Source organism: Danio aesculapii, chromosome 12, assembly GCF_903798145.1.
Source record: "Danio aesculapii chromosome 12, fDanAes4.1, whole genome shotgun sequence".
Lineage (NCBI taxonomy): Eukaryota > Metazoa > Chordata > Actinopteri > Cypriniformes > Danionidae > Danio > Danio aesculapii.
In genome coordinates this window covers 39,109,527-39,133,413 of record NC_079446.1, presented here as the reverse complement: position 1 = coordinate 39,133,413, position 23,887 = coordinate 39,109,527, and the positions used below count along the sequence as shown (strand labels likewise).

Below are 23,887 nucleotides of genomic sequence, written 5' to 3'. Positions count from 1 at the left end.
AAAGGGGTTATTCTATTCCATAAAAGTGATATAACCGAACCTACACACAGGAGCCTGATTAAAAATGCTCATTTTAGAAGAAAATTTCAGGTGGCATTTGCATCTAAACTCTTCAGATATGTTTAAAAAAATGATTTAAGATGCAGATACATGTCCTAACTGTTTTGTAAAAGAGTCCATTACACAAACAAAGCTCAAGACAATTTAGATATTGTTTACTCCTGGATTTGTCTCCACCCACTTGTGATCTGGTTCACGATATAGCATCTTAAAGAACATTTTATTGTCTAATAAAAAAATCTATATTCATTTAATCAACTCATCCCCAATTATTGCACAGGAATGCGCTCGTACATTTGTTTGCAAGTGTGTGTTTGTAAGCACATCACAACCTCCGGTTCTCTTTAATGAGTCTGAAGCATAATCGCTCATTACGACGAGCCTGCGAGAGCGAGAGGACCAAAGGTGCCCGTACTTTTAATAGAAACCACATAGCTTGTGTTTAATTATGGATGTTAACCCCTGGGCAGCGTGTGCGCGCATGTGTGTGCGTGAGATACCCGTTAATGAGTTAAGAAGTGTAATTCTCCATGCCAGGCCCTTTGCGACACCAGCCACCAGACCTCTTTTGGCTCCTCCAACAACCTGTCGGCAAAACAACTACCGCAGCCCCCCCTGAGAGCCCCCGTCTGACCCCTCTCGTTCTTCTGCACACTCACGATAACAAGCACCGGAGACGCAAAGAGACCATAATTGTGGTGTATCTTCTGAGAGCGTACAACCTTCTGTCTCGAACCCCTCCGACAGGCTTTTTCAAAAAACAATCTCTACAAATGCACTGATTTTCGCTCTCTACATCCAAAGCCGGCACCCATTAAGAGAGTTTTCCTCTAAAGACTTGCACTGGTTGATTTTTTTTTTCAGTTTTTCTTAAAGACCGCTCTTAAAACTTCGCCTTTCCACCCACTGACTCTTTCATATCTGTCAATTAAGATATGCGTCCCATAAGCCCCATGTACAATTTACACAATTTGGTCCCAGAGCACTTGTTACTGGTCTGCTCATGTAAGGTTACAGAAGGGCATTATCCCCACTTTGCTGGCATTTACTGCATCAGTAATAGCGACTCTGTGATCTTACTGTTGCATCTCAGCTCCATTCGGCCCCTCAGAGGCCCATCGGGGTGTTTGTTAGCTCCATTGACGGATCATTAAGGCTTTTAGTCGACCAGATCATTTGTTCTCTAATGAGAGGGAGAAATGCGAGCCCTGATACTCATCGATGATCAATGTCTTCTGCCTGTTTTAACTGTATCACTCGTTTTCTCTCTCTCTCTCTCTCTCTCTCTCTCTCTCTCTCTCTCTTCACTGTCTGAATCTTTATCTCTTTATCAGAGATAAAAGTGAGGTTCGAAACGCTTGGGAACAATTAGCCTCACCCGTCTAATCAAATCTCTTGTGCGCAGCTCCTTCCACCTCATTTTCATAAAAACTTTGTGAATGTCCCACACCGTGCATCATATTAACGCCCCCCCTTGTCTTCTACTTGTCTCTGCCTTTCTACTAACTGCGTCTTCAAACTTCTACTATGTGAGACTTTACAATCCTAATTTGCATTCTAGCCACCATATTGTGCAAGATTAAGATGAATGCGTCCTGAGTCGCGGTATATGGGATATAGTAGGCCTGTCTCAAAGCTGCGCAGATGGAGGAAATTTTTACCAGTGGATTTATTTGAAGTTTGTTTGACTTTTTGCACTAATCTTCCTGTGCTTTTTGGGATAATATGGCCTATTTTGCATTGTGCAGTTTGAAGATGAAACATTTAAAATGGTTCTCATAATTCTCTCAAGTTTTCGGTAAGTTAAAACTTGCAGGCTCACAAAAAAGTAGGGCTAGTATGTAGTAGGGCTTAGATGGATATTAGAATATTTGTTTTACTTTTTTTTTTACATCCTGCTCAGTGTCATCCAATGAAACAATGTTCAAATAAAAGGCCATATAATAAAAATATACTACCTGTCAAAAGTCTTGTCGTCGATCCCAATTGTAAGAGCAACAAATAATAACTTTACTTTTAGCTGATCATTTGGAAAAGTGACAGAAGGTCGATCTTTTCAGATGAATCATCTGTTAAACTGCATCCCAGTCAGGGGCGTAGCAACCGGGGGGGACGGGTGTGATATGTCCCCCTCACTTTTAGAGACAAACCATTTAGAAACAGGTGATTAATAATTATACGTCCCCCCACTTTTAAAATGACCGCTATGCCCCTGATCCTAGTCATAACAAATACTGCAGAAGACCTATTGGAACCTGCATGGACCAAGATTTTCATAGAAATCAGTCAAGTTTGGTGATGGAAAAATCATGGTTTGGGGTTACATTCAGTTTGGGAGCATGCAAAAGATTTGCAGAGTGGATGGCAACATCAACAGCCTGAGGTATCAAGACATTTGTGCTGCCCATTACATTACAGACCACAGGAGAGGGCAAATTCTTCAGCAGGATAGTGCTCCTTCTTATACTTCAGCTTCCACATCAAAGTTCCTGAAAGCAATGAAGGTCAAGGTGCTCCAGGATTGGCCAGCCCAGTCACCAGTTGTGAATATTATTGAGCATTTTGGGTTAAGATGAAGGAGGAGGCATTAAAGATGAATCCAAAGAATCTTGATTAACTCTGGGAGTCGTACAAGGATGCTTTCTTTGCCATTATATTTGCATATAAATATCAATCACATATAAAATATATATTGATGTACACTTATCAACCACTTTATCAGGTACTTCTAAGTAGTACTGTGTTTGAACTGCCCAATTGCTTTGTGGCATAGATTCAACAAGGTACTGGAAATATTCCTCAGAGATTTTGGTCCATTTTGACATGATAGCATCACCCAGTTGCTGCAGATTTATCGGCTGCATATCCATGATGCGAAATCTCCCGTTCCACCAGATCCCAAAGGTGCTCTATTGGATTGAGATCTGGTGATTGTGGAGGGCATTTGAGTACAGTGAAGTCATTGTCATGTTTAAGAAACCAGTCTGATATGATTCACGCTTTAAGACATGCCGCGTTATCCTGCTGGAAGTAGCCATCAGAAGATGGGTACACTGTGGTCATAAAGAGATGGACATGGTCAGCAATAATACTCAGGTAGGCTGTGGCATTGATACGATGCTCAATTAGTACCAATGGACCCAAAGTGTGCCAAGAAAATATCCACCACACCATTACACCACCTGAACCATTGATACATGGCAGGATGGATCCATGCGTTCATGTTATTGACATCAAATTCTGACCCTCCCATCCAAATGTTGCAGCAGAAATCGAGACTCATCAGACCAGGCAACGTTTTTCCAATCTTCTATTGTCCAATTTTAGTGAGCCTCTGTGAATTTTAGCCTCAGTTTCCTGTTCTTAGCTGACAAGAGTGGCACCCAGTCTGGTCTTCTTCTGCTGTAGCCCATCTGCCTCATGGTTGGTGCGTTCAGTGATGCTTTTCTGTATACCTCGGTTGTAATGATTGGTTATTTGAGTTACTGTTGCCTTTCTATCAGCTCTAACCAATCTGGCCATTCTCCTCTGGCATCAACAAGGCATGTGTGCCCACAGAACTGCCAATCACTGGATATTTTCTCTTTTTCTCTGTAATCCCAGTAGATCAGCAGTTTCTAAAATACTCAGACCAGCCAGTCTTTCACCAACAACCATGCCACGTTCAAAGTCACTTAAATCATCTTTCTTCCCCATTCTGATGCTCGGTTTGAACTGCAGCAGATCCTCTTGATTATGTTTACATGCCTAAATGCATTGAGTTGCTGCCATGTGATTGGCTGATTAGAAATTTGTGTTAGCGAGCAGTTGGCTCATTAATAAAGTGTCCGGTGAGTATATATTACAAACTCCATACACTGTCCAGTCTGAGTACTGTATGTTGTATAAAATATGAATAAAATGCAATTAGTGGATCAAAGACTTTTGCATTGCATTTTGGTCTGCAATAAACTGCTGCGTTGTATGATGTTGATTCACTAAAAATTGTTATTTGCCTGTAAATCAGACACTATACAGTATCAAGCTGATGCTGTTGAAAGTGTAAATCAATTTAGCAATTTTGCCATTATTTCATACACTCATATGTTGTCATCATACTTAGTTCAAACAGTGATCTGAGGTAAAATATAATGTATATTTCCTGATCATTTAAATTTGAATTGTACTTCACACCATTTATATTTCACTTTGAAATTTCAGTCACACATACTTATGTCACACATGTCTGTTGATGTGTTCATCATATGCAAAAAAAGAGTTATATATATATATATATATATATATATATATACAGACACACTAAATATGTCACAATATTGTCTGTCTGGAGCTTTGCCATTCTTGTTTAAATTATCGAAATACAATTCATATATATATATATATATATATATATATATATATATATATATATATATATATATATATATATATATATATATATATATATATATATATATATATAATATATATATATATATATATATATATTTATATTTATATATATTTATATACACACTATGTGTAATGTAAGTCTAATATATATATATATATATATATATATATATATATATATATATTTAATTACATTTATCTGTTTTGCACAACCATTATTACTCTAGTGAAAAACACAGTAATATACAAAATGTCACTGTTTTTCATTTCTCCATTGCTTTCATTCTCATTGGAGGAGCTAAAAACATGCTTCTTCAGATTAGCGAAACCAGAGAGATAGCACAAAACCATCTGCCTAATAGATCATTCTGACAGTTTAATTTTAATGCTTGATTATCATTCAATCTTATAATTGTATTATCCAACCGTTCAATTAATTTGGTCTATATTTACACCGATGATTAGGATCAGAATGGAAATTGTAGTCGTGTGGAAAAGTAAGCAGGCTATCGGTTGGAAGAGCTCTCCTGATAGTTCTCCTCCTGCTCCATCTGCTCCCGAACATCTTTCCATTAGATGAACGAGTACGTTTAGATGAGATCGAGTGCATGGATCCACTTTAAATCACCGGACATGACTGTGCTCTGTGTGTTATAAAAAGAACTTTACACATACAGACATGACTAGAATTTCAATGGATGCTACAAAGTCTGAAGGAATCTAGCTTGTAAGTTAATCAGCGGGTTATTTTTGTCTAGATGTGCAAATGTATGTGGAACCAATTACATGGTAGCAGATCTATTCATTTAGGCATGTTGATATGGTCAAGAGAAACTTCAAACCAAGCATCAGAATGGGGAAGAAAGGTGATTTAAGTGGTTTTGAATGTGCCTTATTTGTTCAAGTTCAAATAGAGATTTATTGTCAATTTAAATCTATACATAACTTACATACTGGAGCAGAAATCTAATAATAATAAATAGTAAATATTCATATACTATAAATACTTAAACTATATATATATATATATATATATATATATATATATATATATATATATATATATATATATATATATATGTATATATATATATATATGTATATATATGTATATATATATATGTATATATATATATATATGTATATGTATATATATATATATATATGTATATGTATATATATATATATATATATATATATGTATATATATATATATATATATGTATATATATATATATATATATGTATATATATATATATATATGTATATATATATATATATATATGTATATATATATATATATATATATGTATATATATATATATATATATATATATATATATATGTATATATATATATGTATATATATATATATATATATATATATGTATATATATATGTATATATAGCCTAAGACTAAGTACATTTACATAAGACAGAACAATATTGTTCAAGATATTGTGTATAAGAGGTATTTAAGGTTGATGAAACCTAGTAGTGCATCATGATTTGTGATACATTCACAAGTAAACATTGTTCTCTTTATTGAGTCCTTGTAAGATGGAGTTTAAGTAAAGTGTCTCATGCATATGGAGAGAAGAATGTTTCTACAGGTGGTTTGTCAAGTCCACTTACCCGTATGAAGGACACACTTAAACGCACAATGTTTTTTTTTTCTAGAAATATGGAGTGATAGTAACATCTTGTGCATAGAGAGAGAAAGAGTGTGTTTTTTACAGGTGGTTTGTTCAACCCGCTCATCTGTGTGAGGCACACTTACAATTTCATAATGATAATATATTATGCAGATTTAGTTTATTATTGTAACACAATTATATATAAGAGTGTTCAGTTGTTAATATTGTTTATATAAATATATAGGCTGTATTTATTTATTTATTGTCTAATATATATTTCTTAAATTTTATTTATATACTACATTTTAATTTATCTTACTGCAAAATTTGATTGGTCCATTCCCTCAGCATTGGTAATGATTAAGTTATACCAGTGTAGCAATGAAGGATGGATGTGTGGATATTTTTACATTTAAATTCAGTCATATAGCAGATGCTTTTGTCCAAAGCGACTTACAATTGAGGAGGTATTCGGCAATTCAACAAGAAGAGGCAGTATATACGAGAAGTGCTAGTTAAACAAAGTTATTCAAACTTGCTTGTGCTCAAAGAATTTAGTGCTGGAGAAGGATTTTTTATTTATTTTTATTTTTTTGTGTGAGAGAGAAAGTGTTTTGACTGGATAAATGGGTGATGGAAGGATGGGTGGATGAATGGATGGATAGGTGAAGGATGGGGGAAGGAAGAATAGATGAATGTATGAGTGGATTAATGAATGAATATTTTTGAAATAAATGTTGGAATTTATCTTTATTTGTCCTCGTATTTAGATTTTTCATTATAAAAAATGTTGGTGGATGGATAGATATTTCTAAACAAATATTTGAATTTATAAATTCATCCTCATATTTAGTCTTGAGGCTTCAGGTTTGCTGAACGGCACTCAATAGACAGCAGGTCATGTTTGAAGTTTGATCTGTAAATATCAGCAGCAGAGTGAGGGCTCCGTATACAGCAGTCTGTGAACATTTGCTGGTCATGTTTACCTCCTGCAGGTCAAACTGTGTTTTTCCTATTCCCTATTCCTCATATTCTCTCTCTTCCTCTGTGTGTTTGTTTTCTCCAGATGACGTTCCTCCATACTTTAAAACAGAGCCGGTACCGAGTCAGTTGCATCTGGAGAGGAACCGGTTGGTCCTGACCTGTATGGCTGAAGGAAGCTGGCCTTTGGAGTTTAAATGGATCCACAACGACACAGAGATCACACGGTTCTCGCTTGAGTACAGGTCAGTGTGTGTGTGTGTGTGTGTTTTTATGTGTCACTTCGTAAAAATGATTGTTTGCTGTTTATTTAAAATACTTGTTGAGCTGAATGAGCTGAAAGAATACGATTATTGAGGATTTTTAGGGACAACTTAATTGTTTAATGTTCAATCCACTTAACTTTGTAATGAGATAGCTTAATTTCTTCATGTTGTCCCGACACAAATCGATTATGTGGAACCCAGCATTTCTTACAGTGTTAAACAAGACTGATTTGCTTTCAGAAGGGTTTTGGTTTTGTGTTAAACATCACGCAGTCTATGTTGTTATGCATCAAGACTAACATCAGAACTCATGTTGACAGAAATGTGGATTTTATTTAGTGGCTGCTCAGACCGCTTGACTTCATCTTGAGTTATACTGAGTAATATTATTTGATTTCTGAAATGTTATTTATATATTTATGTATTTATATATTTATATATGTTAGCTGTTTATTTAGCTACTTACATCTCACATTGATTTGAGTCACTGTTTGTTTTTCACTCAAAGTTTTGAGCTTAACTTCACAGCTAGATTTGATGTTTTCCGGTCTCTGGAATTTTAATGTGTCAAGTTCCAAATACTTCAAAAAATGTTGTTGATACATATAAATTATAAAGTAGCTCATGCAAAGTCTTATTTTGTTATATTTGGATTCCTGCTGAGATTAAAGTATGTTTTATTTTATAGAAAGGTTTTATTTTCATTTTATTTAAAAACAAAATTCACACTTGTGCTATTCCAAATATATATTCATTCACTCATTTTCCTTCGGGCTAGTGCCTGATTTATCAGGGGTCGCCAAATGAACCGCCAACTATTCCAGCGTATGTTTTACGCAGCGATGTCCTTCCAGCCACAACTCAGTATTGGGAAACCCCCATATACTCTCACATTCACACGCACATACATTACAGCTAATTTTATTTATTCAATTCACCTATAGCACATGTCTCTGAATTGTTGGGGAAACCAGTGCACCTGGAGGAAACCCACACGGGAAGAACATACAAACTCCATATAATTCCAAAATATATATGTTTTTGGTGACAACTTATTTTTTTATGTTCAATCCACTTCAATTTTTAAGTGATAAGCTTAAAACTGATAAGCTAACTTCATTCTTTCATGGCCCAGCCTGGGCTCGAACCAGTGACCTTCTTGCTGTGAGGTGACAGTGCTAACCACTGTGCTACTGTGCCGCACCAAAAATATATATGACTTTCTGTTAAATGTATTTATCTATTTATTTATGTATTTATTTATTTATAAAAACAAGTTAGTTGGTCAATTTGTTTTGAACTTATAGTTTAAGGCAAACAAATTATCCCTCCTAATCATTTTGAAACCTTTACCAAATTATATACACATATATATATATATATATATATATATATATATATATATATATATATATACACACACATTTGGTTTTTTTCTGTAAAGTTTTTTTTTTTTTTTTTGTCTGGGACAAAATCATTTTTTAGGCTTATTACCAATAGTGGTTCAATATAAATGGTTTCATTATCTTCGATTAGCTACAGAACAAAACACTGTTGTTCATTGACTTCCTAATTAAGCTAGTTAAGCATTGAATTGTATTTTAAGCAGAATACTAGTAACTAAATAACTAGTAAAATAGGATGTACTGCCATCATGGCAAAGACTAATTAACTAACTAATTGTAATTGATTAGTTACTAAAACTATTACTGTATATTTAAAAATGAGTCAAACTCTTCTAAATGTTCAAAAATTATTTAAAAAATAATAAAAAGTTTCAGAGCAGGGCTAATTTTGCCTTTAACTGTACATAGTCATTTGTAAAAGTGTTTTGCGTTTTACTGTGAACTGTGTTTTTAGGTGAACTGTCTCTATAAAGTGGCCAATTTGTACTTTGAGATGTGAAATATGACCTTTTTGAATGCTAAATTCTGCTCAATTTCAAATATCAAAATAACCAATATCTCCAAACTGGTAGAACCAATTCTGAACTACCTAAAATGAGTCGTCAATAATTCCAGTCTTACTTCTTAACTTAACTTAACATAAACCTACAGAGGTTTGTAACAAATTTGTGTAACATTGTCTTCATGGGCTGTTTGCAAACAATCTGACCACTCAGAGCAGAGAACGCTCATTGAAAGGCAGGATTTAGAGAGACCCGATCCTTGAATGAACCATTTCAGACACAGAGAAATAGAGCTGATGCTGAAATGTGTGTAATGAGAGTGTTTTTAACTTTGGAAGGATGTCAACCTGATATTAAAAGTCCCATGAAATTAAAATAAAGTTTTTTAGATGTTAGTTTTAGTATATTGGGCTATAGGATATCTTTTAGGAAGCTAGTGTGCTCCAAAACAGTGATAAAATTTGCGTTTAGAAGATATAAAAATGACATAAACATGTAAAGATTGTAGTTTCTCACTTACGCCTAAAAGGATCAATAGTTTCAAATCAAATCTTAACCAATCAAATGCTCTCTAGTATTTGACATGCCCCGCCTCCTTCAAGACGCTTCTCGTTTGCTTTTCATTTGATGCACTTGAGCTCAAACACTCTCATTGGCAGAGCTGTGATAAAACAATATGCCATTGGCTGTTTGTTTTTAAATAGGGGAGGAGCTACTCTATGTCCCACCCACTTTAACGTTACATTTACATTAAACATGGAAAAAAAATGCATATTTCAAAGCTTTTTATGGGAAATATAGGCATTTTAAAAGGATAGTACACCTTTCATTTGTGTCAAACCTTTATAACCATCTTCTTTTGAACACAAAAGGAGATATTTTGCTGAAAGCTGAAAACCGGTAACCATTTACATCCATTGTATTTGATTTACATGCATATCAATGGGGTTTTCAGGTTAGAGATTTCAATCTTTCTTCAAAATATCTTTATTTGTGTTCAACAGAACAAAGAAACTCATGAAGGTTTGGAACCCCTTGAGGGAAAGTAAATAGTTAGTCATTTAAAATGTGTGAACTATTCCTTTAAGTATAATACTGAGCTAGAAATGTGTTGAAGAGGAAAATATTCTTTGTTTCCGTCTCAGCTAAAGGCCAAAATTAAAATTGTTTCCCAAGCAGTGGAGGTAACCAATATGATAAATTATTAGTTATATCACCTCGTAGTCCTGATGATTATAACTGCAGGAATCTGATGACATAAATTGTTAAATTTTTTATTTTTTTATTTTGTGAGGGCGAGAATTCACAGAAATAATTATTCAGTGTTGAAAAGCCGGAATTCACTTTTAAAGTCGATTCTATCTACCAACAAATGTGCTCAGGTCATCTAATTCAGACTTTTTTTCCCTTTTAATTAACTATCCTGAGAATATAATGTAAACTCTGGAGCTGTGGTGAATGGAGTTTTTAATTAAAAAGATAAAACGGGCTGATTAAACTGAGGGACGGGACGGGGTGCAGATTGTGAGCCGGTCACTGTGCTTTTCTAAAGCTTCCCACCAACTCATTTTCTTCTACCTTATTATAGACTAAATCCAGTTACTACTGAGCTCTAACAATAGCCATGTTTATATGCACATTCTCACATCACCTAAAAATGTCATGTCATCGCTGTATTAGGTGTCATGTTGTTTTAATGCTTTATGATTTTCTTTGTACTGTGGAGCATAAACGAAGATACTATAAATATATGTTTTAGTGTATTCTATCCATAAGATGAAAGTCTTCTTAGTGTGTTACATAAAATAAATAAAGGTCACACACTAAAAAATTATTCAAAGATGATTCCTTGGATTTACTCAATTTTTTTACGTTAAGTGGTTGTAAACAATTTATTTGGGCTGATTTTAAACAAACAAATTAAGTTGAACATTGCTTAATTTAATTTGTTTGTTCAAATTCAACACAAATAAATTGTTTGCAACAGTTTTGCGTGCAACACTTTTTTTCAGTGCATATGCATAATGGTTTGTAAATCGTGACTAAATATTCATTTTTAGATGATTTATAAATTATATAAGCAATCTGCAATTAAACAAAGTAATTATCAACAATAAGAGAAGCAGAGTGTTTTTAAATTAAGCTAATTAAAACATGTTTAAAGCAAAAAAGGCACATGCAAATAAAATAATGTACAAATGACACCTCATTACAATTTTCCATTTAATTTTACTCTAGATGGTTGAGTAAATGATTTGACTAAATTACTGATCATAGTAGCTAAAATTAGTTTTATATAATAAAAAGTTAATATATCAGTTATAAACAGTACCTTCAGAATATAAGAGTGTAAAATAATTATTATGAAATTGTTATTTTTGCATTATTTTTTAACTTTTTCCATTGCTGTATTTTAAACAATCATTTATATTCTTGTTCTTGGCATTCATTAACCCATCTATCTATTCATTCATTGGAATGACTACTGACAATTCAGCTTATCAGTTAAATTTAATAAATAAATACATTTCAAATATACAGTGCTCAGCATATATAAGTACCACCCTCACAAATCTATCTTTTAAATTCTTTATTTTTTTTATAGGAAGCTATACAATATTATATTTGTGCGTATACATTAGATTATTCAGTATTGAAGACAAATCTGGAGCTAATCTAACAAAATAACTTATGATAACGGTCCAAAAGCTAGTACACCCAAATTTGTGTTATAGAAAAATATTAAATACAAATTTTAAAAAGAGGAAAAATCAAGAGAAGCAAAAAAATTAAAAATAAAAAATTGTTGAAATTTTGTAGGTTGTAATTTGTTTCTGAAATAATTTGCTTGAATTTAATTGTATTATCTTTCAATTTCTAAAAATGTTTGGTGACTAAAATATTATTTTATTAAATATATCTGTTTAGGAAATCTGTTTTGTGTAAATGCACCAAAATGCATTGCCTATATTTACTGAGAAATAGATAAAAATATTCATTTACAAATTGGGGTTTACTCAGTTATGCTGAGAACTGTGTGTATTATATATATATTTATATTTATATTTATTATCATAGATCAGGGATCTGCGATGTAATGGGAGTTATAGTTGACCTGACATTACAGTTACCATAGTGAAGAAAGTAAAATTTTAACCTTCGAGTGAAAGTTTATTATTTGCATGTTTTTAAGCCCTGACTGTAAGAATTTGAAGCAAACCTGAGCCATTTGAGCCATTAAACGTTTGTAGCTTATAGATTACTTAGACATTGCATAATTATTTACTCAAAACGCTAGTGTTGTTGTTGTTTATTTAATTTCTGCTTCTGAATACTGCTTGTCTCACCAGAAAATGATAAATTATCTTTTGTCTGTTGCATTTAACTGTGCTTGTCAATTTTTTAAATTATATTTTATGCTGATACACTTCCCTTCAGAATCATCCAAATCGATCTAAAATTATGAATTCTTTACAAGCTCTTTACAAGCTACAAATTATTTTGAAAATTTTTACATTTTTGTATTTGAAATGATTTAAAGTCATTTTTATAATTAATCTACAATAAAAAAGTATTTTTAAAATTTTAAATTACGTTTTATTATAGAATAATTATAATAGGGACTTTAAATCAACACTGTAAAAATGTTAAATGTTTTAAATATACAACAATGGAAGTTGAAGATATGTACTTACAGAAAAAGGGTGAGTAAACCATTATTTTATTTTATTTTATTTTATTTTATTTTATTTATTTTATTTTATTTTATTTTATTTTATTTTATTTTATTTTATTTTATTTTATTTTATTTTATTTTATTTTATTTTATTTTATTTTATTTTATTTTATTTTATTTTATACTCTTCCTGATTCTGACCACAACAGATTACACATCCAGAGGTCGAGAAGTAATCAAATTCAGTGCCATTGATCAGAATCAAGCCGTTTATCCGTAATGCATGAGGAAATGATTCGAAATCCAGCTGTGTACTGCAGTGTTTGAACAGGACGTGTCCAGTGTCTCTTCTGTCGTACGACGGCATGTGAAAGCGAATGTCTCAGCAAAGCCCAATGCTAATTTACCCATAGATGCTCCTCTATGCAAAGAGAGAGAGAATGATGAATTGTCTTTTAAACACAATGACCTTTCCTTTTCCAGCCCCCTGACACTTAATTGCATGTGTGTGTGTGCGTGTCTGTGTGTGTGTGTATAAGGAGACTTTCCCCAATGAGCTCAATCAATAGTTGTCTGGCATCAGTGTTGTTGTTTAATGCCAGCTCCTCTGACTCTGCTACTGTGGCATTAAAGTCAGCATGAACAAGAAGTTTTCTGAGACTTTTATTTCAGTATGATGATGTACTTCCAACTAAAACCGAATTTTGCATCTGTGATGTCCTCTTCTCCAAAATTAAATGAAAAATAGATTTGGGCCTATTGATGTGTTTGCGACGTGGCATGCAAGGTTTGTATATGTATAACCATCTCAGAGCATATTGGGGGTCGCGAGTCAATGGCATTGCTATTTTGGGGGTCGCTAGCTGAAAGGTTTGGCAACCCCTGTTCTAGAGCATTCATCTAACCCAGGGGTGTCCAAACTCGGTCCTGGAGGGCTGGTGTCCTGCAGATTTTAGCTCCAACTTGCTTCAACACACCTGCAGGATGTTTCTAGAAAGCCTAGTAAGAGCTTGATTAGCTAGCCCAGGGGTGTCTGATTGGGGTTGGAACTAAACTTTGCAGGACACTGGCCCTCCAGGACCGAGTTTGGACATGCCTGATCTAACCAGTTTACCAAATTTGCCACCATTTAGGAAATATATTCAATAAAGACTGAGTTCTGGTTCCAGCGACTTGATTCTTTTCATTTTCTAAGATTAAAGTAGAGTGTATTATTTGATACAGATTGTATAGTTGTAGTTTTTGGTGAGCCATATTATTATTTACCTTTTTATTTGCTTATATGTTGTTGTTGTTTTTGTGTGTGTGTATATATATATATAAATATTTAGTACACCTGGATTATTATAAAGTATATATTAGTTATTTATTATGTTTAGCATATTTTTATCTGTACATTAAAGACATTTAAAAGTTGACTAAATGCCAACATTTTATTAAAACCTATATCTAATAAATGCAAAGAAACATTTTTTTTTTACATAGCTATATATATTTAAGGCCATTCTGACTCTTTTTCATTCTGTGATCTTTCTTTTCATCAGTTTTCGCTCTTTTCTGTTGAAACCTCAGTAAACAGGTTTCTTGCACAGCTGACTCTCAAACCATATTTTCACATTAGCAGGGACAATTTCACGCCGGATCTGCACCAATTGACTGGAGTTCAGTGCAGTAATTTGCCTTCACACTGTGCTGTCACAAAAACAAAAGATCTCATGAAATACTGCTGCGCCATACTTTCTCATTGCCACTTTTTTTTTTTGCTTTTGCCTTTACATTCTATTAACACCTTCATCTACCTGTAGAGTCAGCTGTCAGGATAATGTTTACACTCTTTTAGAAGAAATTCTTGCACATTTAGAAGATATAACCCTTTTATCCAATAATATATATGTATTTTAGAAATATATAGGACTTTACAGTGAGGAGTATAATGCCTTCTGTTGCTCTGGCATGCTCGTGACAGAGCTTTATAAGGAATTTTTGCATTTTCATGTGGACAAACTTTAGTTTTTTAATCATGCATGTGTGGAAGAGATTTTTTATTTAATACATTTTTTTAACAAATGTAGGGGGGAAAACTATCTACAAAATACCTGTGTACATGTAAACGTAGCCTATAAAACACATTACATTTCTCAAAATCTTAGCAGAGGATCATTAAACATCTCCACAAACAGCATCAGCAGTTTTACTTAATTTCGTAAAGTCTTTATTTCTGTCAGATGTCTTTAAAAGCCCTTGGTAATATTTACTGAAAATACTCATTGTTAGACATCACCATTGTGGAGAACAATATTTGCTATACTTTGAGGCATTTGACTCTTGATTTTCAATGTTCATTACTTTGGCTGCTGTTATTTTGTAGTGTGGGAACAAATACTCTAATATTTTACTCTGAGGATTTTGCTGTGTGGGGAATAAGAAGTTAAAAATTTACCTCAAAGTTCACCCCAGAAAAATAAAAATATTAAATAATCTTGTTACCGTATGTAAATGGTGCATTATATAGTTAATAAGATGCATTACATCATTTAAAAAATACAGGAAGTAATAGGAAAGTTAACCCTAAAATAATAAAATAAAACAAATAAAACAAACTTAAATACTTAAGTACTACAAAATAATTGTAATTATCGCACAAAACTCAACAAACTGAAAATCAAAACACTTCAATCACATATCAATCTTAATCCATCATAAAATGAATACTTTAATTAAAGGGAAAGTTTACCCAAAATGCCCCTCACTTTTATTTTATTTTATTTTATTTTATTTTATTTTATTTTATTTTATTTTATTTTATTTTATTTTATTTTATTTTATTTTAATAATATGTCTTTTTTCAATTTAATTTAATTTCATTAATAAATTTTTTTCTTATTTTTATTATTTTAATACTATTATTGTTTTTAATTTAAATAATTTTTTATTATTTGTATTATTTAAATACTATTATTGTTTTTTATTTTATTTTATAAAATAATAATTATAATAATAATAAGGTTATTTAATTAATATGTTTATTTAATTTAATTTAATTAATTTAATTTTATCTTATTTAATTTTATTTTATTTTTATTATTTTTAATATTTAAATACTATTGTTTTTTTATTTTATGTTATTATTTTAATAATAATAATAATAATACTACTAATAATAATAATGATAATAATAATAATAATAATAATAATAATAATAATAATGATAATAATAATAATAATAATAATAATAATAATAATAATAATAATAATAATAATAATAATGATAATAATAATGATAATAATAATATGTTTATTTAATTAATATTCATTCATTAATTTTCTTTTCGGCTTAGTCCCTTTATTAATCCAGGGTCGCCACAGCGGAATGAACAGGCAACTTATCCAGCACATGTTTTACGCAGCGGATGCCCTTCCAGCCGCAACCCTTCTCTGGGAAACATCCATACACACTCATCCACACTCATACACTACGGACAATTTAGCCTACTCAATTCAACTGTACCGCATGTCTTTGGACTGTGGGGGAAACCCACGCGAACGCAGGGAGAACATGCAAACTCCACACAGAAACGCCAACTGACCCAGCCGAGGCTTGAACCAGTGACCTTCTTGCTGTGAGGCGACAGCACTACCTGCTGCGCCACTGCATCACATTTACTTAATTAATATGTTTATTTAATTTAATTTAATTTAATTAATTTCATTTTATCTTATTTTATTTTATCTTATATTTATTACTTTAATTTAATTTTATTTTATTTTATTTTATTTTATTTTATTTTATTTTATTTTATTTTATTTTATTTTATTTTATTTTATTTTATTTTATTTTATTCAGCTGATCTGCAAAAATAACTAACTGGGGCACATGAAGCAGCATTCTGTAGTTTGCTTTCTACATGTAAACATTAGCGGTGTCTGTTGTGATGCTTTATAGATGTCGGTGACCTGATATCAACACGCTTACAGAGAAGAGCTTTCAGTCCAGACAATGCTAATGGATTCCCTTCAGCACCTGAAATATGAGACTTCCAACCCACAACCACTGTCTCTGTGTGTGTCTTTGTGTGTTTGTGTGTCTGTAATATCTGTGCATGCATGAGTGTATTTGTAGTCTGGTTTCCAGTATAAGCTCCCGGTGGAATTGTTGCAATCTGACCTTACAGACATTGTTGAATGTGTTCATGAGTATGCAGTTCATGCCTGGGTTGTGCACCATTCAAACGAGTGTTGAGAATGAGTTTTAAAATTCAACAGCTCAATTTCCACTGAATTTGGGGGCAGACGAGATGCAGAATTACAATAGAGTGAAACAGCGCCTGTCTGCTTATTTTATTCAGCAGCCTTGGATAAATATAAAATGGTTGATTTAAAGAAGAATTAAAAAAGAAGCAAAATAGCATTTATTGACCTGAAATATTTTGCATTAATTTCGTGTTATTTGCAGTGTGTTTATTTAATTTGTCAATAAATACAGATGTTAATTATTACTTGCATATTTATATGGTCATATATATATATATATATATATATATATATATATATATATATATATATATATATATATATATATATATATATATATATATATATATATATATATATATATATATATGTATATATATATATATATATATATGTATATATATATATATATATATATATATATATATATATATATATGTAAATACACTTAATTTTAGTTTATTTATAAATTACTGTATTTTACAGGACTCAACATTTTAAAAGTAATTTAAAAATAATTATAGACAAATGTAAATACATGGATTTTTTTAGATGTGCATATATAGATGTGCATGTATATATTCTTATTTGTTTTATTTTGGCTAGAATAAAAAAAAAATTAAGGTCAGTATTCTTAGCCCTCTTAAGCAATATTTTTATTTATTGTTTATTATTATTATTATTATTATTATTATTATTATTATTATTATTATTATTATTTATTTATTATTATTATTATTATTTATTATTATTATTATTATTATTATTATTATTATTATTATTATTATTATTATTATTATTCGTCTACAGAACAAACCATCATTATACACTGATTTGCCTAATCTATTCATAAACACTGACATGTAAAAAAACAGTGCCCCAGTGTGTCAGAAGTATTAGCCCCCCCTTTAAATTTTTTATTTTATTTTTTTTTTTTAAATATTTCCCAAATTATGTTTAACAGAGCAAGGACATTTTCACGGGATGTCTGATAATATTTTTTCTTGCAGAGAAAGTCTTATTTGTTTTATTTCAGCTACTATAAAAGCCGTTTTTAATTTTTTAAAAAACATTTTAAGGTCAAAATTATTTGCCCTTTTAGCTATTTAGCTATAGTCTACAGAACAGAAGTTAACCTAATTAACCTAGTTAAGCCTTTAAATGTCACTTTAAGCTGTATAGAAGTGTCTTGAAAAATATCTAGTAAAATATTATTTACTGTCATCATTCATGGCAAAGATAAAATAAATCAGTTATTAGAAATGAGTTATTAACTATTATGATTAGAAATGTGCTGAAAAAATCTTCTCTCCGTTAAATAGAAATTGGGGGGAAAATAAACAAGGGGGCTAATATTTCTGACTTCAACTGTATATATAGGTTTAGATTAATGTATGATTAGATTTCTTTGTATTAAAATCGTTTTCTTTAGAATAGTTGGAAAATAAAGCGCATTGCAGCTATTAGAGATGTATGCAATTGCTATTCATGCAGTGAAAGTGGACAGTGTTAAGGCCGGTCGAGTGTTCAGACAATGACAAATGTTCTCGTCTTATTCAGGTGCACATTCCAGTCTTTTCAGTATTTCTCCACATACTGATGTGCGCCAAGTTCACCGGCCTCTTCAGCCGTCGTTCACAATATCAATGATTTCCAATGTAAATGCATTTAGGTCAATATAAACAATCCAAGAATCTCAAGACTTATAGAAATGCCGACCAGAGGTAGTTTTCAATTATTCAAGTCCACCTAGCTTTGTGCGAGCGTGTTTTTGAGCGTAAATAACATTGAGTGGGCAGGAGTCAGGCTATTCAACCGAACTAGTTCAAGTTCTTTTCATGAAAACTTTTTCTTTGACTTCTTTAAGGACTTGCTCAAATTGCTCCTGTGAACAGTTTACTCAGGGGTCTGACGGAGGTTTTTGTGGCTCTGGAGGATTTTTGACATTTCCTGACATTTTGTGCTTTTTCTTAGTTCTCAGTTTTATTATGAATTTAGGTCTGACTATAGTGACGACACTGTGTTATGATATTGTAGGAGAGATTATGTTCATGTTTGAAAGTAAATCATTTATTAAGTCTTCAAGCATTTGGTGATGTGATGAACTATGATGGATATTTCTAAAAAGCACTCTAAAATTTAAATAATAAATCATTTTTCGCTATTAACTAATTATTGAATATTGGTGGAGTTTGCATGTTCTCTCCATGTTAGTGTGGGTTTTCTCTGGATGCTCCCGATTACCCCACAGTCCCAAAACATGTGCTTTAGGTGAATTAGATTAACAAAACTGGCCCTGCTGTGTGAGTGTGAATGTGAGAGTGTATGGGTGTTTCCCAGTTATGGGTTGCGGCTGGAAGGACAATTGCTGCTATTTCCAAAGAGCTTGTTCTGTTTCTGTATTTGGGCTTCCAAAGGACACGACACAAACAGAGAAGTGCCTACAAGTTAATTGAAATTATGTTTCAGAGGCTTATAAAAATATATATAGCTAGCATTTGATAAAGGACAGCTTCCAGAATCTCTCCTAGTTCAGTGCTAGATTGGGCTAAAAACTCCTCAAAGAAGGAGCAGCAGCTGACTCTTAAAGGGAATGGGAGATGAGATTCTGATTGGTTTATTCTCAAAACACACCCATAACTCATTAAGAGAATGAGCTCAACCCTGTTAGACCATGCACCATGGGCAGAGCAGATTTTCCATCCTTAAAATAGCAAAATTGGATTCAGACATGGCCTTAATGCTTTTGCGCCTAGATCATTAAAATAGAGCCCTAAGAACATTACTTAGTTAATTGTACTTGATTTAAGATTTTTTAAATAATTTTGCTAGTGCAAAATGTTATGAGGATTGAATTATGTAAATGTTGAAAGTATTTTTTTCAGTGAGTATGACAGTATGCCAAGGTAACATCACCAGACCAAACGCATGTCTGTTTGAACTTCATCTGCTGCTTTTTTTTTGCTTCTCTGCTTCTCGCGCCTTTTCTCTTCTCCGTTAACGGAAGGCTAATTAAAGGGGACCTGACATTGCGCTGAACATCAATCAATCAATGTCTGAAGCCCCGGCCCCTACTGACTCCCTCAACCTGCTGCACAAGCTCACAGCTCTTTAAAGGTTAATTATATTCATTAGAGAAAGAAGGAACGGGAGAGAGGAAGATAGAGAGGAAGTCACCCTGACTATATGCAGCTCCTGCCGGGTGGTTTATTCTTCTTCAAAGTCTACAAGGTTAAACTCGGAGCCACAGCACCACCTGTCAGAGTATAACCACGTCCAGTTGGTTGAGAGCACCATGGGAAGTGCACTTAATGGGGCGCTTGGTCATTTAAAGTGCACTGTTAAAATTTACGGTTTAAATAAACAGCGGCTGAATTTTGACGTTAGAAAAAAAATATGGTAGTAACGTAAAGGAAATGTGTACATTTTATGGCAAATTTTACAGTATTTTGTTAACTTATAGTCAGTGTTTTTATATGGAAATATATTTGATAGTATAAATCAGGGTGCCCAAACTTTTTCTTATGAAGGGCCAAAAACTAAACTTGATTGAGGGTGGGCCTGAAAGCAAATATACTAAAATATTACATTAAAGTTGCCATGGTAAATACTTTATTTATTAATATTTTAAAATAAATAGGGAAAAAGGGATTTAATCGTATTAATAATTATACATATTTTTTACATTTTATACTGAACTTCTTATAATATAAACATTTATAACACAACGGTGTTCAATGCTGAATACGCTAGTCAAGATGCACCTGCCTTTGCCTTGATTTGCTCATTGACAATCCTTAGAGTGACAGTATTTACATTTTTAAAACTCTGATTCATGCACAACATTTAATTGACAGAATTAATTTCAGCTTACTTTTTTGACAAACAAACAAACAAACAATCAAAAGGTTATGTTAGATTTAGAAATGACAATCTCTGTTGAAGGAATTCGGCCCAACCTTCCCATCATTCTCCCACTCCATCTCCCACTCCATGGTTACTATGGCCCGACTTTGGCCTGCGAGCGCTAGTTTGGGCATCTGTGGTATAAATGAATGAAAAACAGTAATTTACTGTAATCATACTTTTACATTCCAACATTCTACACTATAAAACATCCGTAAATTAGCAGTTTTACGTATTTTGTGATTCATGTTTTTATTTTTTTTATTTATGCTTTTTAATCGCATTATGAAACTTTCTTCTTACTACTTTTAATCTTAAAAAATTTGAAAAAGTGGCTTTTATTAACATTTTAATAGTTTAAAGTGATATAATGTCTGGATTGGGATTGTATATTATGGTACAATAACATTTTAATGATCTGTCGGTACATGTTCTGTTATTTTCCAGATTTATTTCTCTAAATATTATTTCTTCTGCATTATACTATTTCAAACTACTAAAATTAGTCACTTTGTTAAACTGTAAAGTTGAATTTTCAACATTAAAATTCTACAGAGCAGAGATCAAACTCCCACAATGCAATTCACAACCATAAATAAACAGAAAACACAAAATAAATGGAAACTGTTAATTAACTTTTTTTTTTAAGTAAAACTTTGTTAAACATACTAAAACACAAGTTCATAAACGTAAGCAGTGCTAAAATATACATTATTTATCATCCTTAGAGCACCTGGCGGAAACCTACGCCAACCTAAGGAGAACATGTAAAACTCCACACAGAAACTCAAATCAGCGACCTTCTTTCTGTGAGGCGGCAGAGCTAACCACTGAGCCACTGTGCCACCCTAATCAAAGTTTAACGATTTTAAATTATAAATATACTATTAATATAAAATGTTGTAAAATACAAATAGACTAAATCATTATAATATTTTGCAGCTTCTATGCTGTTTTTTTTTAAATAATTGAACAATGTAATAACACATAAATACACTTTTAAAACCTTACCTCTACCAATTTAATTCTTTTTTTTATATTTTATGTATTTAAAAAGCACTAAAAATAGAGAAGGCTTTGTTTCAATGATCAAAATCACCATTTACACAGTCATTTCTACCAAAATGCTCTTTTTAAATCCAATTCAGCATTCTCAAAGACTGTATATTTAGAGTCTCTGATAACTGGAACACATCTTTCTGTCTCTTTCTCTTTTTTTAGTAAAGTTTATCTGTATGCAGCATATGCAGTTTTCAAGACTGACGGCAGCCAAATGTTTCAGGGCATGCGAGTAGCTTTGTCTCACTATCGCACTAAAAAGCAACCCCCCCTACCAGCCCCCCAAACTTCCTAATTAGTCCATTAGCGCTAATATACTTCACACAAGAAGCAATTTACCATGCCTGGCAGGATCTGCAACCTGCTAACCTCATCGCTAATATCGCTTGATACTTCATTATAGTCTGTTAATAACAGCTCTCCTCAACTCTTGCCTTCTAACAAGATGCCCGTCATTCAAGTCCTGCCTCTCCACTTCTGCCATTTCCCTCCACATTTACACAATCTGCCCTGTTTTATGGTTAAACTTACAGGATTGGAGTCAGTGAGTGACCAGGTAATGGTCACTATTTTTACAGTCTTCTTTCACTGGAGTGTGTTTTGGGTAAGGAGGAAGATGCTCATATTCTTTGTTTGGATCTGTTGATTGAAAAATGCATGATATGATTGTAGTCATTTTGGAAATTACAGTGCTTAAAATATGTAATTTAGTGAAGAACATGCTTTTAGAATTTGTTTTAAAACATTTGGAAGTAAAGTTGTTAGGATTTTTGAGATTTTACTCAAGTCATCTTGAGTAGTCATCTTGAGTAAAAGAAATCTTGCAAAACAAATTACAACCTACAAAATGTAAACATATTGTATATATTTTCTGTTTCGCTTGATATTTTAAATCTTTTCCTAACATAAATTTGGGCAGGGCAGCGTGGTGGTGCAGTGGGTAGCGCTGTTGGTTCACAGCAAGAAGGTCGCTGGTTCGAGGCTTGGCTTGGTCAATTGGCATTTCTATGTGGAGTTTGCTGATGTTCTCCCCGTGTTCATGTGGGCTTCCTCCGGCTGCTCCTGCAAAGACATGTGGTATAGGTGAATCGAATAAACTAAATTGGCCGTAGTGTGTCTGAATGACTGTGTATGGGTGTTTCCCAGTGATGGGTTGCTGCTGGAGGGGCATCTGCTGCGTAAAACATATGCTGGATAAGTTGGCGGTTCTATTGTCTCTAGCGGATTAATAAAGGGTCTAAGCCGAAAAGAAGTGGATGGATAAATTTGGGCTACTGATTTTTGAACCATTGTTGTAAGTTATTTTGTTAGATAAGCTCCAGATTTGGCTTCAGTACTGACTAATCTAATGTATATGCACAAATATAATCTTGTACAGTTTCCTATAGAAATATTAATCTAAATGAGAGATTTGTGGGTGGGGTGTACTCATATATGGTGAGCACTGTATATCAGAGTTGCATCAAATATGATTAGCATTTGTTTTTGATAATTTTGTTAAATAGGTTTTAGAAAGGTATTTTATTTTATTTTATTTTATTTTATTTTATTTTATTTTCATCCGGGGCTTGGTTGCGGGGGAAGCAATCTCAGGAGAAAACCCCAGACTTCCTTATCCCCAGAACAAGTGACATAGTCCCTGCACCATGCCCTGGTTTTTCCAAAATAGATGCCCAAACCACCTCAGCTGACTTCTCTCGATGTGGAGGAGCAACGGCTCTACTTTGACGTGCATGACAGAGCTCCTCA

The 23,887-nt window shown here is 32.6% G+C and overlaps 1 protein-coding gene across 1 annotated transcript in view; it reads left to right on the top strand.

Moving 5' to 3' along the window:
* The window catches only part of LOC130238108 (protein sidekick-2-like), a 464,443-nt gene that overhangs the window by 400,095 nt on the left and 40,461 nt on the right, over window positions 1–23,887 (top strand). The window contains exon 2 of the mRNA XM_056469016.1: window positions 7,157–7,316. Coding sequence (XP_056324991.1) covers window positions 7,157–7,316 — 160 coding nt within the window. The remainder of the gene's footprint in view (window positions 1–7,156; window positions 7,317–23,887) is intronic.